General features: G+C 33.3%; 1 protein-coding gene and 1 long non-coding RNA gene across 2 annotated transcripts; one reads left to right on the forward strand and one right to left on the reverse strand.

Annotated features, from left to right (window-relative positions):
* Positions 1–409: 409 nt before the first annotated feature.
* On the forward strand, positions 410–1,023 carry LOC127903967 (uncharacterized). The gene is made up of 2 exons (XR_008056767.1): positions 410–565; positions 759–1,023. It is a non-coding gene; the product is annotated as an uncharacterized LOC127903967 (long non-coding RNA).
* Positions 1,024–1,959: 936 nt separating this feature from the next.
* Positions 1,960–8,070, reverse strand: LOC18103247 (beta-amyrin synthase). The gene is made up of 18 exons (XM_024581023.2): positions 7,834–8,070; positions 7,121–7,306; positions 6,930–7,019; positions 6,568–6,765; positions 6,150–6,234; positions 5,869–6,035; positions 5,428–5,616; positions 5,143–5,256; positions 4,917–5,036; positions 4,616–4,738; positions 4,429–4,527; positions 4,275–4,331; positions 4,139–4,185; positions 3,912–4,055; positions 3,620–3,797; positions 3,371–3,445; positions 2,527–2,610; positions 1,960–2,378 (listed from the first exon to the last, which is right to left on the reverse strand). The coding sequence occupies exons 1-18, from the start codon at positions 8,029–8,031 to the stop codon at positions 2,262–2,264; spliced, it is 2,271 nt and encodes a 756-aa protein (XP_024436791.2). The 5' UTR covers positions 8,032–8,070; the 3' UTR covers positions 1,960–2,261.
* Positions 8,071–14,338: the final 6,268 nt, after the last annotated feature.

Raw genomic sequence — 14,338 nt, forward strand, 5'->3', positions numbered from 1 at the left:
AGAATTAAAGCAAGAAAAGAAAGAAGCTTTTAGAGAAGAAGTTGAGAAGAGAAAGCAAAGAAAGAGAAGAAAGGGGATTGAAGATATGCAAAGTCTGCAATATTTTCATTAATCATCAAAACTCTCTCACAAAATGACAGAGGAACATATAAATAGTAAACTCTAAAACATCTCGCTATTGGGCTTGGCCCATCAAATCAAAATGTTTAACATAAATAATTTCAAATAAATAAAATAACAATGAGACAGATCCAAATGAGCTAAATAAAATAACAATGAAATAGGTCCAAATGGATTTAGTCTCTCAACCAAAGCGTGACAGGCTGGACCATTCTACATCGTCTCCGTCCATATACTCGTGTATTTTGTGGTGTGGGTCTGGACCATCACCTCTCAATCTTACCTCTGTTTGGTTTCCGAGAAAATAAATATAAACAAATAGAAATTGCAAAAGAGCAATTCTCAGATGTTAGCTTCGAAGTTGGCAAATCTTCGGTCCATGTGCTTGACCACAAAATTGCATTTCAGAACTTCCAAAATACGATGCCGATTCATAACAATTGAGGTAAAGATGATATTAATTCCGTTTGTTTTTTTTTTTTTGGGATATAAAAATTGAACTGCGGATTAGTTTGTTAAGGAATCTCTTATTCAAGTGAATGAGTTGAGGATTCTAAGTAATATTTGATTGTAGTTAATCCTCTTCATGTTTGTTTTGATTTTGATGATTTTTTTTACTTCACATTTCTTTTTATCAGCTTAACTCAACATTCATTTTAACTTCAAGGGAACAATGGGTTCTTGAGCAATTCTGAGATAGCTGAAGCAGAGATGACAAAATCGCAACTTGTTGCTGCAAAGGAGGATTTGGACACAAGTTTGGTTTCTAACTACAAATTGACATCACATTTGCAGAAGGAGCTTGATAATGTATTGATCATAAGAAATCAAGAGTAGGAAAGTTTCCCAGTTTCAGTGAAGACGAAGGTTCAATCAAGTAAAACAATCAGATAGCTTAAACATGTAAGCGATGCTGTCACATCCTTTCTTGAGTTCTTACAAATATGTTTTATGTTAATACTAAGTATTGCTCATGATGATTCTCACTCATAGGAATGAGGAAACTAATTTTGAGTATTTGCATGTGTTAAAATTTACACTGTATAGGCCAGTAATTTCATTTCTTTGCGTATTAGCTACTTGAATACTTGAAATTTATATAATCTGCTATTGCTTATCATGTACATGTTTGCTCACATTGTGTTGTGGAATATTGAAGCTTGTATAGTCTGCTATTGTTTGTCGTGGAGATGTCTGCTTATATTGTGTTGTGGTGGTCCTTCTGGATCTTCATGAAAAGTCTAGGAGAACTTAACATCTTAAATGATTTGAAGGATTGAAAAACGTGAACCTTCCTTCCATTTCTTGTTAGTCATTATACAAAGCTATCTCAAGCTTGGCTTATTTATTCATTAATCAAACTTAAAATATGTTAAGAAGCTTTACACAAAAAGCTGGTTGATTTTTGTACAATTTGGTCTCCTAGATCATTTGAGTGGTTTGCTGTAGATTAACATAAACATGAAATCTCATTTTGTTTGGATACAATAGACACTCTAGAGGAAGATGAGGGCAAAGGAAACAGAACAAATGGAACTGAACTCCACATTTGAAACGAGAATACAATTTAAATAACACAGGCTTCTGTTTTATACTTTACTAACGAGAATACAAGTTTAGTTTCTTATCAAAACAAATTTCATTTCATGTGAGTTTGATTTAATTGCAGCTTAAAATACAGACTCTTCCAATGAAAAAGAAAAAGGTGAGACCCCTGTGTCATTCCAAAATTAACCGCTTCAATGGCTGTGTAATTGTTTATTTATGTCTGAAACTGTGGAATCAATAGGAAATATAAGAAAATAATTAAATTTAGTTCAATGATTAAAATACAGAACATGGTTTAGTTTAATTCTATTACTTCAATGTTTGAAATTTTGATACAAACAAATAATTAGTTTGAACTAATTCCTGTTGAAATTCAGTTTATTTCTACATAAGATTTATTCTAAACACGATGTATATGCTTGGGATATACATTTTTTTTTTTTTTTGAAAATGCAGTACATATTTAATTTAATTTTAATGTAAGATACATTCTGAAACAGTGTAAGTAAATGCTTTGCCATACAGAAGTCTTTAATTAAATGTAACAGTATTCCTCTGCCAAGCATTCCAAGAGCCCATAAAAATGGAGCTTACTAAAGCTTTCTCAGGGGCACACACTTCCGATATTCTCCAAGAGCCCATAGAGGAAATATATTCTTAAATGAAGCATAATGTAGCATGCAAGTCTTCAAGGAGGCCCCAGTGATTTGCTGTGAGAAAGAATTCATAGTTAAAGAGTTACAGAGAATGTTAAAAGTAAAAAATATCATGGAAAATCATAAATGTAGAGAAATTCTTTCTTTTCCTATGTTAAGATAATAGAGAAGATAGCTAGAACCATCTGATAGTATGCCATACCTGTTGAGGAAATTCACCATTCTCCATCTGTGAGTTGATAAGCAGCCTTGCTGCTTGATGTAAAGGAGCCGGATCTCTCTCAACCTGTTAGGAAGTGGGGAGAAAGGTCAAAACTTGCACTTAGTATAAAAAATAATAGAGAAAACAATGCTTTGGAAAACCTTTTATTATGCAATAACTTAAACTCTTCAAACTAGAATTGCATAATGGTTGAACAGGATCACATTTTCAACATTACTTCATATACTCAGAGCTTGTTTCATCATGATAATTAGGTACTTGTCATGGCTGGCACCTTGCTCCTGATGTTAAAAGCTAAAGAATTTTCCTCTTTTTTCTTTGCCAAATGGAAGAAAAATGTTCACAAATTGACACCCATGCAGCAATAGGGCTGTTAGGAAGTAGGGAGATGACATGTGGCAATAATTTTTAGATTGAATCTTTCCAAGGAGTATTTACCAATACTAACCTGGAAAAATTATGCCAATCACATTTGGAAAGCAGGAAATCAGAATCAATTACTTCATACCAGCACTCTAGTTTAGTGTTCTAGTTAGGAGGAGATGATGTCTAAAAGTTCACAATACATCTGTCTTAGTTTGTGTGGTACTCAATGTTTACAGAGACAAAACCAAGTTTCTGTTTTAGTTCAGCTTTTCAGTTGGTGTTTAGTGAGTTACTTTGATCCTTTTAAGGGTTTTTTAATTGTTTGCATTATATTATATTAGACCTTGTAGCAGGATGAGTGGCAGTATGGAAATAAATTTCATCATCAAAACAGACTGATTATACTGATGATTTTTTATAATAGGGCATAAATATTTGAAATTTAATCACCACTTGCCTGTCCTGCATGAATAAGACCCATCATTGCCCATGCTGTTTGTACCACATTTGATTTTTCTATCTCTGTATACTCCTGTTTGGTGAGACATTCCGAAACAACTGTTAGAACCTCAAACAATCTGATGGGAAACTAACTGTTTGAAACAATTTTCCAGGTGTCTCAACCAGTAATAGGGATAATTGAATTCTGTTAATAGCTTGGAGCTTAAGTATGAACAGATGATATTTAACAGGATAGGGTAGTTACCGAGTTGGCACAGGAAAGATAGCTCTCTCCCCATCCTCCTGAGTTGTGTTGTTTTGACAGCAGAAATTCACAAGCTTTCCGAACCGTCGTGCTGTTTCGGCATGTCTTTCCAACAGAAGCTAGCCCTTTTAATGCAAAGTATGTTCCATATGTGTAGCAAATCCCCCAATTTCCATACCTGCAATCAGAACACCATCCAACTAATTTCTTACTCTGCATTCCCTATAATGCAATTTCTTCTTGTTTGAGTATTTATGTTATTCTCCATTCACTGTTAATAGGACATAATTACCAAGAACCATCGCTCATCTGTGCATCTTCAATATAACTTGATGCCTTGGCCACAGACGCTTCTATTTCTTTGCTTCGGTATCCTGGATGCAAGCGTTTGAACAATACAAGAGCCTGGATGGCAGATGCCGTGCATTCAACATACCTAAACACCAATAGGTGCTATCAATTTGCACCTTATTTGAGACACTTGAGTTTTATTTAAAAGAAAGGGCGGAATGAACATACTCGGTTTCAACCATCATATCACCAAAAGCTTCAGTGGGATTTAGCACCTGAGGAAGAAGGCATCACAAAACAAATATCATTAGAAGAGGAAAAAGTTTCAAGTTGATTTGGGAATACATCGATAAATAAATATTACCTCCAACCATCTCTGCCCTCTTGCTGGCTCCCAAACAGAAAAACCACCATTTTTGCTCTGGCAAAGGAAACAACTAACGTAAGTGCTATGGTAAGAGCTTATCACAACCTGGGAAAATTACGTTGATGCGGAAGAATAAATTACAGAGTCATACTTGTAAAGATAGGAGGAAATCTATAGCATTATATAATCTTTCTGTGTCAATTGTTTCACCGACAATTTCTGATGGCATTTGTGAAAGTAAGAGCAAAGCCTGCAAAAGAAGGAATTTTTTTCATTACAAACGTCGTAATCTTTTATGGCATTAATTACTCTTACGAAGACAAATTGAACCTGTTTACCCTTAGCGCTTCAGCAGTGCAATCCGAGACTTGCCAACCATGATCTTTGATGGAGAGAGTCCATGCTCCTTTGGAAATGTGACGATGCATCCTCCTGAAGTCCCCAGAAGCATTTGCTTGAATCTGAGGATTTGATCGTACAACAAAACAAATAAGGGGATAATATAACACAGGCTTGTCGAACAACCACTTGCCCCGAGTCTGAACAAGGGCTGTGAAGTCATGTCAAAACAGCTATAACGGCTATGATGCCAGACCGGTGAACCAATAAATATGATATCTTTTGGACTAAGGAATAAACCTGTGACTGTTTCAGGAACTCATGTGCTCTTCTCAGAGTAGACCCGTATTCATCAACAAGCTTGCTTGCGATAACAGCTTGAGTAGCAAAAGCTGCATCCCACAACTGACTGCCAATACTCTGTTGAAAGCAAACAAGTCCAAGGTTTACGTACGTTTTAGTTACTGATATTTTCTTAAAAAAAATAATATTACTGCGGCTGAATCACAGCTTATTAACACTAAACCTGCATTTTCATTCCATCTTCTGCAAGCCATAGAACATCAGGAACTCTAGCAAGGTGAAATTTGAACGCATCTGAAGTCGGGTCTTCTGCCCAGCAAGCCATCATGTTCAAGGACTGAAAGTATCCAACTGTCATTATTCATAATGTAGCATAAAAAGAACTCAAACGAATCTAGTCTAGTATGAATTTTTCAATCGATATTCTTATAGCATCTTGATCTCAGAAATCAAACTTCATTACTTCAGTATCTGAATGATTCAATCCACCTATGTTCTACAGGAATACCTTTTCAATACTAGCATGAGTCATGTATCTAGTATTTTCATCTTCATAGTGAATAAGCTTCATTGCTTCTTGTAGAGCTTGCTCTCGTAACTTGGAGAAGGGCCAATGTCTAAGAACCCTCTCACTCAAGTAATGAACACCATCAAAAATCAGATTTTTTGCAAGAGAAGGAGAGGTGTAAAGATCCTCCTGCACCATTTTATCAGAGTTGCACGTAATCAACTTTCAGAAGTATTATTTCGGAAACAGTAAGGGTGATCCTGCATTAACTGTTACTCGAAATAAGTTCAATTTTGTTTCAGCCAAGTTGTTTAGGGAGACAATCATAACCAAAATATATTACAAGGACATGCATGCTGCAAAAGCTAGTCCATCCAAAAATTGATGGTCCAAACTATTTATAATAATTACATGAAATAATTTATAAGAACAATCAGTAACCTTTAAGCATAAATGGCGTGCTTTATTCCAATCTACTTCTTCATAAGGTTGATTATAAAGTTCATCTCTCAGTTGCAAGATGAGATCGGTTATCGGTCCCACGAATTTCTTGCCATATAAATAAGCCATGGGTGTGTACACTGTGCGCAAATGACACCACAGCTTCCCTGCATGTCATATGAGAGACAAATTAGAAGAAGATGGCAAAGTAATTAAGTTTATACTAAGCTTTACAAGAACCAAGTTTAATACAAGTTGGTGACCATGAAGTAGTTACTTACCTGGACTAAAAGGAAGAAAGGAAGGGAATAGCAAAAATTCTGGAGGCACTGGGTTGCAGCCTGACCACTCGTACGTTCCAAGTACCTTTGCAATAAGAAATTTAAACATTAAGGAGACAAACAAACAGGGCCTTAAGAAGACGTATTTATTCGTTTGTGTATCAACAAAGAGTAAGTTTCTCTCTTAGGGGGTTTTAAAAGCACATCTAGGTGTTGATCGCAAGATTTTGAATCAGCATATCTCTTTAATCACTAGGTCACTCCTTGAAATTTAAAATATATTTATTCTTTAATCGTTCATCCAAAGTTTGGTGACAGCTAATTATTGCTTTTGATGAACAACTAATTAATATGCTATTTATAATGTACGCTAATAAAAGAAAGCTTATAGCTAGAATTTGTGTTTGAATATTATTACCGAAAGATAAAGCTTCCCCCAGGAAGGTAGCATTGTGACTCCCCCGTGATCAAGTATCCATTTGCGGGCCTCTGTGAGAGCCCCATCTCTGCCTCCTTCAGGTCCTTCTCCGAGCAGACGCAGGGCAACATAATTAAGTGCCGTGCCCATCATTGTGCTATGGCCCTCAACATGGAATCCCCATCCACCATCTTCATTCTTTACATAGCACACGTGTGTACATGTCGTTCAGTAGACATGTATTGAAATATACTACTGCTATATACAAACGACATCGTTGGGTGGGTTGCATTATAAATATACTTCCCTTTTTGGAGAAAAGGGGTATATATATATATATATACACACACACACATACTTACTTGATGATTGTAGATATAACGAATAATTTCCTTCTTGTGATCTGATGATAGGACGGTATTAAGGCTTCCACTGAGGTAGACGACCATGATCTGCAATCCTTTTCTATTCTTTGTTAATAATGCCTTGGTAACAACAACATTTTAAAAGCTAAGAAAACGGATCCGATCATTGAAAATTAATTTAGACTTACCAAGGGAGGCGTTAAAAATAAAGGGCCAGAAAATTCAGCAGGCCAATGTCCATCACTTGCTTGGGTTGCTGAAGTGAATCGAAGAGCTTTCCTCAAAGCAGTTTCAGCCTTTTCAACTGTTATTTCTTCGCCGTCTCCTAACCTCACTGGTGGAATGCTTAGATCAATTTGGTTTTCTTGGATAAGCTATCTCAAAAAAAAAAAACAAAAAAAAAGTTTTAAAAAAATTCCTTCGGCTAACTTTTTATGACAACTCGTGATCAGTCAGTCACCTCATTCAATCAAAGCCTGGATTTATTTACCCAATGATATTTAAGGATAAGCCACTAGTTGACTAGTTTCTGAATATTAATTATTATTAACCACTGAATTTGTTTATTTATTTAACATGAAAAACAAGACTTCACCACAAGAGAACCAAGAAGACTAAACTACAAGCCCATTTATAGTTCGTTTACTTGCAAAATCCTCAATTTTAAGAGAAGGCTTTTTGAGTTACACCGTAGTCATATCAATAACGATCTTGTGTTTCCCTAGTCCCTCTTGCAAAGAAAGAGGATGGGACTGTGATTCCAAACCTCTTCCTTAAACAAATGCAATGTTATTACCAGGAAAGAAGAGAAGAAGAAGAAGAAGAAGAAGAGAAAACTAAGAAAAACTCTAGTAATTGTTTATGGTAAGAAATATGCACGAGAGTCTTATTCCCTACTCACCTGGAAATTCTTAAGAACATCACTGCTTGCTTTACAACGAGATCGATTAGATCGAAACTGTTCTCTTGCTATCTCAACTCGTGCATGTTCTTCCGGTGTCCCAACATGCGGTTTAAATTTCCATATCTGTCTACCAACAAAATTATTGGTGCTAAACAACCACGGGCCATCACCATCAGCTACCTCAAGTTTCCACATATCCCTTTTCTTTTGTTCCACGGACGTATGGTAGCTCAAATTCCTTACTGAAATTTCACGATTTGATACACCAGATATATATATGTTAGAGAATTTGTTTTGCATAGATAAGCCTCCTGTATATATGTATGTATTTGTGTGTGCGGCGTACACCCACTTACGTGGAAACTAAAACTAACAAGTGTATTATAGGAAAAGGAAAATAACAAATTTAAAGGTTCAATAAATAACAGGACCAATACGATCATTAATTCCAAAAGTTGAACAGCAATTTAGGGATAGAAAACAGAAGTATCAATTACTAAACAATAAACATTGTACGAAAAGTAAATCAAACTTGAAAAAGTTTCATGACTTCCTTACATAATTTAGATTACCGGCAAGTGCTATTGCAGAATTCGAAACTCGAAGAGAGGTGAAATGCTTTTGATGGATTTGCTACAATAGATGCCTACACATATATAGAGTCGATCTTTCGCTACGTGACGGCTAAAGACAAAAGGATGGAATCATATTACATAAAGTGCCAATTCCTTTCAGACAACGATAATTCCGAAAAATAGGTCTTCGATTCTAATCTATGATCACAAGTCTGCCAAAAGACAAGAATTCGCATGTTGATAACTGAATTGCCAAGATGAGTTCAATCTATTGGCAACTTACTAACTATACACTAATATCATGGGTAAGCTTTGATTTTATTTTAATCATTAAATATGTTATTATTGATCATTAAATAGCAAACTTCCTCCTTAAGTCTTTTTAATTTTCTCTGTGTGAAATGTTATAACATTAATGAAGTTACAAGAAAAAATATGAATAAAAATATTGAAAATATGACTTTCATTTTTGTTAGCTATAGCACAAAACAAAAATGCCAAAATTTAAACTTTATAAAAATTATAGGATTTGTCCGCATTGAGGATCAAAATTTGATTTAAACTTTTGATTTTGTTATTTAAATAAAATTTGACATAAAAGGATCAAAATTGAAAATGGATGAAAATCACATCCCTTTTTTAAGGTACTATTCATTAAGATTTGGAAAAATATGCCTCAAGGTTTTTTTAAATTTTTATTTTGGTCCATCTATTTTCCTTTGAATTTCTTTCAAGTCCCTTTAGTTTTTGAAAATTTTGTTTTGGTCCAGAATTCTATTTTGTTCATCTTTTAGTCTTTAAATCTGAAATAGAAGAGAAGAAGTTGTTGGATTATGGGAGAAGAGAGCGAGTTGTTTGTTAGCTCGGTTCTAGTGACTAAAAGGTCAATCTTAATGTCAACGAATTCCTTTCAACGAGAAGAGTTCCATCAATGTATTTTTTTAACATCTTGTCGATGAAAGTAGATTGGGGTTTAGAAATGTTTTTAAATTCAGGTTGATTTTTTTTGTTTTTAATCAATTTCTTTCTAGTTTAAGCAAAAAAAAAGGGGGGGTATTTAGGTCTCTAATGTGTTTTTTTTGTGTGTTTTCAAGTGTAGAATGATTTAAAAATGGGTTTTTTTAATTTTAAAAGTCAGAAACCAAACTTTCTGATTTCTTAGGTTGATGTTGAATTAGAGACAACGTGTCAATGTTATTGTGATGATTATTGAAAGTCCTGAATTTTATTTTTTGTTTTGTCTCTCTAAAAATAAAAGCTTTATCTAATGAAATCCCATGACAAAGGAATAGAAATGTACAAGACAAAATTTCATTATAGAAAATCTCTTTTGATGCAACAAAATGAATTAAAAAAAAAAAAACCTAAGTTGTATGGTGATTTTACTATTGAAGATGCATCATTCACTCTATTACAAAACACTGTGAATTGAAATAATTAAATTTTCTTAAATTTTCAATTTGATTCTTAAATATTTTTTTGCAAAATTAGCTATTTTGAGCCTAAATTAGCACTCAAATGCATATAATTTTTTGGAAGAAATGATTGAATTGAAAGACAGAGGACACAAGTGAAAAGAAAGGATAAAATAGGTGGCGACTTCAAATTTCATACAAAAATTTTATTTTAGCCCCCTATTTTTCTCGGTTTATAGATGATCGGTTCCTTTAGTTGCCAGAAATTTAATTTTGGTACCAAACTTCATTTCCCTCAATTTCTTAGTCCCTTTTCGTGAGAGGAGAGAGATCCATTAAATTTCATGTAGAGAGAGAAATTCATCGTTGACACCTATTCCTACTACCAAAATGGTTAAAATTGATGCCAATGGGTTTCATTCAATGAGAGGTTTCCTATAGTGGTTGTTTTGAGCGTCGATATTGTCTACAACACATATCTAAGTTGAGAATGATAAAATTTATTCGATTTGATTTTGTAAATTGAGCTGTTTTTTGGGTTGCTATATTGGTTTCTGCATGTTCTAGGACTGCTTTTAGGGTGTTTTGGCTTTTAACGGGTTGAGAAATGGGTTTTTTAGGCTAAAAACTCATAGCCCTGATTTTCTAGCCACCATAGTGGTGGCTGGAATCTAGGCTGGCAGCCGACGTGTCATGTGCCTATTTTTTTCTTCAGAAAAACTGATGATAGTTCATCTGCCCTTTTATATAAGAAAAAAAGGCCCAGTGTGCCCTTTTTTATATAGATTTATGAAAACAAAATATTAAACCCGGTTAAGTCAATAACCTAGGTCACAAATTTGACGAGTTAAGCCACATCATTCAGTCTATTGTTTTTTTTTCTCTGTAGTGCATTTTTTGTCCCCCTGTAAAAAAAATTAAAATTTCATCATTTGTTATTAATGATCTATTTTTTTATTTAACCTAAAATTAAAATAAATTACAGTTTCACCTTTTGTTAAGTCAATGACTTGCTTTTGTTATTTCAATCCTACGCTCATGTCATGTTTTTTTCGTTTTAAAAAATATTTCATTCAAAAAAAATCACATGCACTTTATTGTCATATAAAGCTATTGAATGAAAAACAATATATGGGATAAATTTTTAAAAAACATTTGATAGCGAGCATAACTTGCGTCAAGAGTTTAGTTGGTTGACTCAAGATCACTTGAATTTGTTTTTTTTAAAATAAAAATTGAATGTTTTATGTTTTTTTCAATTTCATCTTTCAGCATTGAGTTTAATGGAGATTTAGCTTTCTAGTTTGTTTGTTTTTTTCAAGATTATCCCTATAAGTTTTACATTTCAATCTGGAATAATCTAGATAGATCTAATATGTTTTCTTCTTAATATTATCTAATATATAACCTATTTTAAATTAATGGTTATTTTTAGAAGACACGTTAGTTATATCTATTTTTTTTATTTGAGTTTTAAAAAATAAATTTACTGCAACCGGTGACTTAACACGGGCCAAGATACTAGTTGGTTACCATAGAGTGTCGGGAAAACCAATGATACGGGGAAAAACATACATGACTCTCCCTATGACCTTATGCAGACAAAGAGTTGTTTCTTTTAAAATCCATGTAATACAACAAGACACCGAATATAATCTCTCTTTTTCAATTGACACGACATGTACTTGACAATTTCATTAAGCATCTTTGAGTGAAGCTTGTTTTGTATCTATATATGTTTTATATTCTTTCCTAATTATTTAATCTTTCGTACTATAAAAAATTATGAAAAAAAAAACGTAAATGATATATATATATATACACACACATAAAAAAGCATCTTAGAGTTTTAAGGGTAATGTCTCTTAGATTTTGGCTTTGTCGATTCGGATTCTATATTAAATCTCGCTAACTAATTAAAATAATAATTACTTCGGTTAAATACCTTGTCACAAGGATAAAAATGTTTTATTAGCTTTCCATTGCTACGTGGATTGCTAATGATTTTTTTTCTGTCAACTAAACAAAACAATATATGTATGTGTATGTGTATTTTTATTGTAACACAAGCTAAATTTTAACACAAGCTAAATGGTATGAAAAAATCACTGAAGATCAAGAGATTTTTTATTGTGAATTGTAATGGTAATTTCACTTTTAATTTCTCATCTTTTCCAAGACGTTTCTTTGGCTTTTTTTTTCTTGCCCAGTGAAAGGGTGGTGCTCGTGCTATTAAGGAGGCATATATGATGATTCCCGGTGGTCAAATCTAGTCATCTGTCGTCTCACTAGATGCACAATCGTGCTCTTTTCAACATGGTGTGGTGCGTGTAAACAGATAATGGTTAGATTGCCACTGATGATCGATTGTTTGTGTTTTTTCTTTCTTCTATCTCCTAACAACTAAAGTGCACACTCATCCTCTTTGTTTATTATTTGTTAAATCAAGCATATTTGTCATACCCAAATACCTTGGGTCTAGCATGGCTGCTAGACCTAAGTCACTTGGGTCTACACCCGCACCCTTGGGTCTTTCAACCATACCAGACTCACACGTCTGGGTCTACTAGACCCAAGTGTCTAGGTCAAAAAATTTAAATTTTTTAAAAGTATGATTAAATTGCAAAAACAAACACTGCCTCATTCAAACAGAATTTTTCATTCATATGCAGTAGAACTTTACTACAAACTCTTTTTTGTGTGTGCAACTTATTTTATAAATTTGTTATATTCGAAGAGAAAAGAATGAAAAAATTTATTGACTTCTAAATGATTTATTTCAAGTCTTTAAAAATAATTTTTTTTTGTATGCATTGTGAATGAAAATATTAATTTTATGTTTCCATCTAAGTGTTGTACGGTTTTTTAAAGGGTTCACGTCTTTTTAAATTTGAAATGTTATTGCATGATCTAATTGTCAAAATTTGTTACAAAGGGAGTTTATTCTACATTATCACTATTAGTATATATGAAAATTTGAAATATATGATCATAAAAGAAAACTTTTGAACTTTTGAGTTGATACATTATATTGTAGGAAAATAAAATATTGTATATGTAAAAGACTTATTGTTCTTTTGACTATCTTAATTTATGCAATTTTATAGATGATTTATTCATTAAAATTAGAGATTAATAAAAAAAAATTAAGTGAATTTTATAGATGTGTTGGCAACAATGCTAGACTCGTGTTTGGGTCTAGAATCATGCCAGTAAAAACATCTTGGGTTTCGCATCCATGCCAGGACTAAGCTACTTGGGTCTGGCATTCAAAAAAAGACGCATGGGTTTGACATGGATGTCAGGCCCAGTTTTTTTAGTCAAAAATAAAATTAAAAAATATTCAAAAATAACACTGCAAAAGCGAATCTAAATCTATATTTTGAAATTTTAAAAATTAATTAACTAGTTTTATTGAACAAGAGGAGAAGGGAATAAGTTATAATTAACGCTCTCAAGCCTATTTTTTGCTGTTTAAGTATAGTTATTAGACTCGGCCTAGCACAACAGGTCAACTCGTGACTTCCAGCAGAACCTGATAAAGATCTTTTTTTTTTTAAATATGTTTTTCTCCTAACCAGAGACCTCTTTTTTTTTCATCTTTTTCAGTTGGTTTCTAACCCATATCAAAGTTCACTACATAAATACTAGAAGAATGTTTTATTTTTTCAATGTGAGATTTGAAGCACATTAATATATATACTCTATATTCACAAGAAAAAAGTTGTGTTTTTTCAATGTGAGATAAACAAACCCTTTTGAAATAGTCTTTTAGCTTATATCCATATGGATTGTTTCTCAATTTTTTCATATGAAATATTAAAATCTCAAATATTTTTTTTTTAATTTTCTCGGGTTTACCCATGTCAAGCCAGGCCTAAAAATATGTCAGACCCACGCCTAGGCCTAGCAACCATGCTAGGCACAAGCGCCTTGGGTTTGGGAACCACGTCAGCCAAAACATCTTGAATCTGGCAACTACGTTAGGCCCAAGCACCTTGGGTTGCCAAACTCAAGCAAGTGTACTGTGGAAGTGTACTGTGGACCAAGATACAGTCCATTGTAGACTTGCATAGTAGATTTTCTAAGCTTTGAAGGCTTGGGATGGGGCTAATGTTGTATTTTCATAAAAAAGTTGAATTATCATCTTACCCTTTGGTTGAAAAAATTGAAGCCCTTATTATGGGGGTATTTCAGTATTTTTCATAGGCTCATTAGTCATTAAACATTTGAACGGGGGTATGGTAATCTTTTCATAATTATTTGCACAGTAAAAATTATATTTTACCCCCAAGGTTAACAAAATTAAGCCCTGTTGACTAGGGGTTTTTTTACTTTTCACAAACTGTTAAATAGTTAAAATACATCTTTAGCCTTGGAAACGACAAAAAAAAAAGCTTTGTGTATAGGGGTATTTTTGTTCTTTCACACTGTTTTTTGTGTAATTTTCTATAATCATGGGGACATTTTGGTTTTTTGATATTTTTTTATTTTTAAATTTCAAAATCTGTG

This window comes from Populus trichocarpa, chromosome 11, assembly GCF_000002775.5.
Source record: "Populus trichocarpa isolate Nisqually-1 chromosome 11, P.trichocarpa_v4.1, whole genome shotgun sequence".
NCBI classification, from domain to species: domain Eukaryota; kingdom Viridiplantae; phylum Streptophyta; class Magnoliopsida; order Malpighiales; family Salicaceae; genus Populus; species Populus trichocarpa.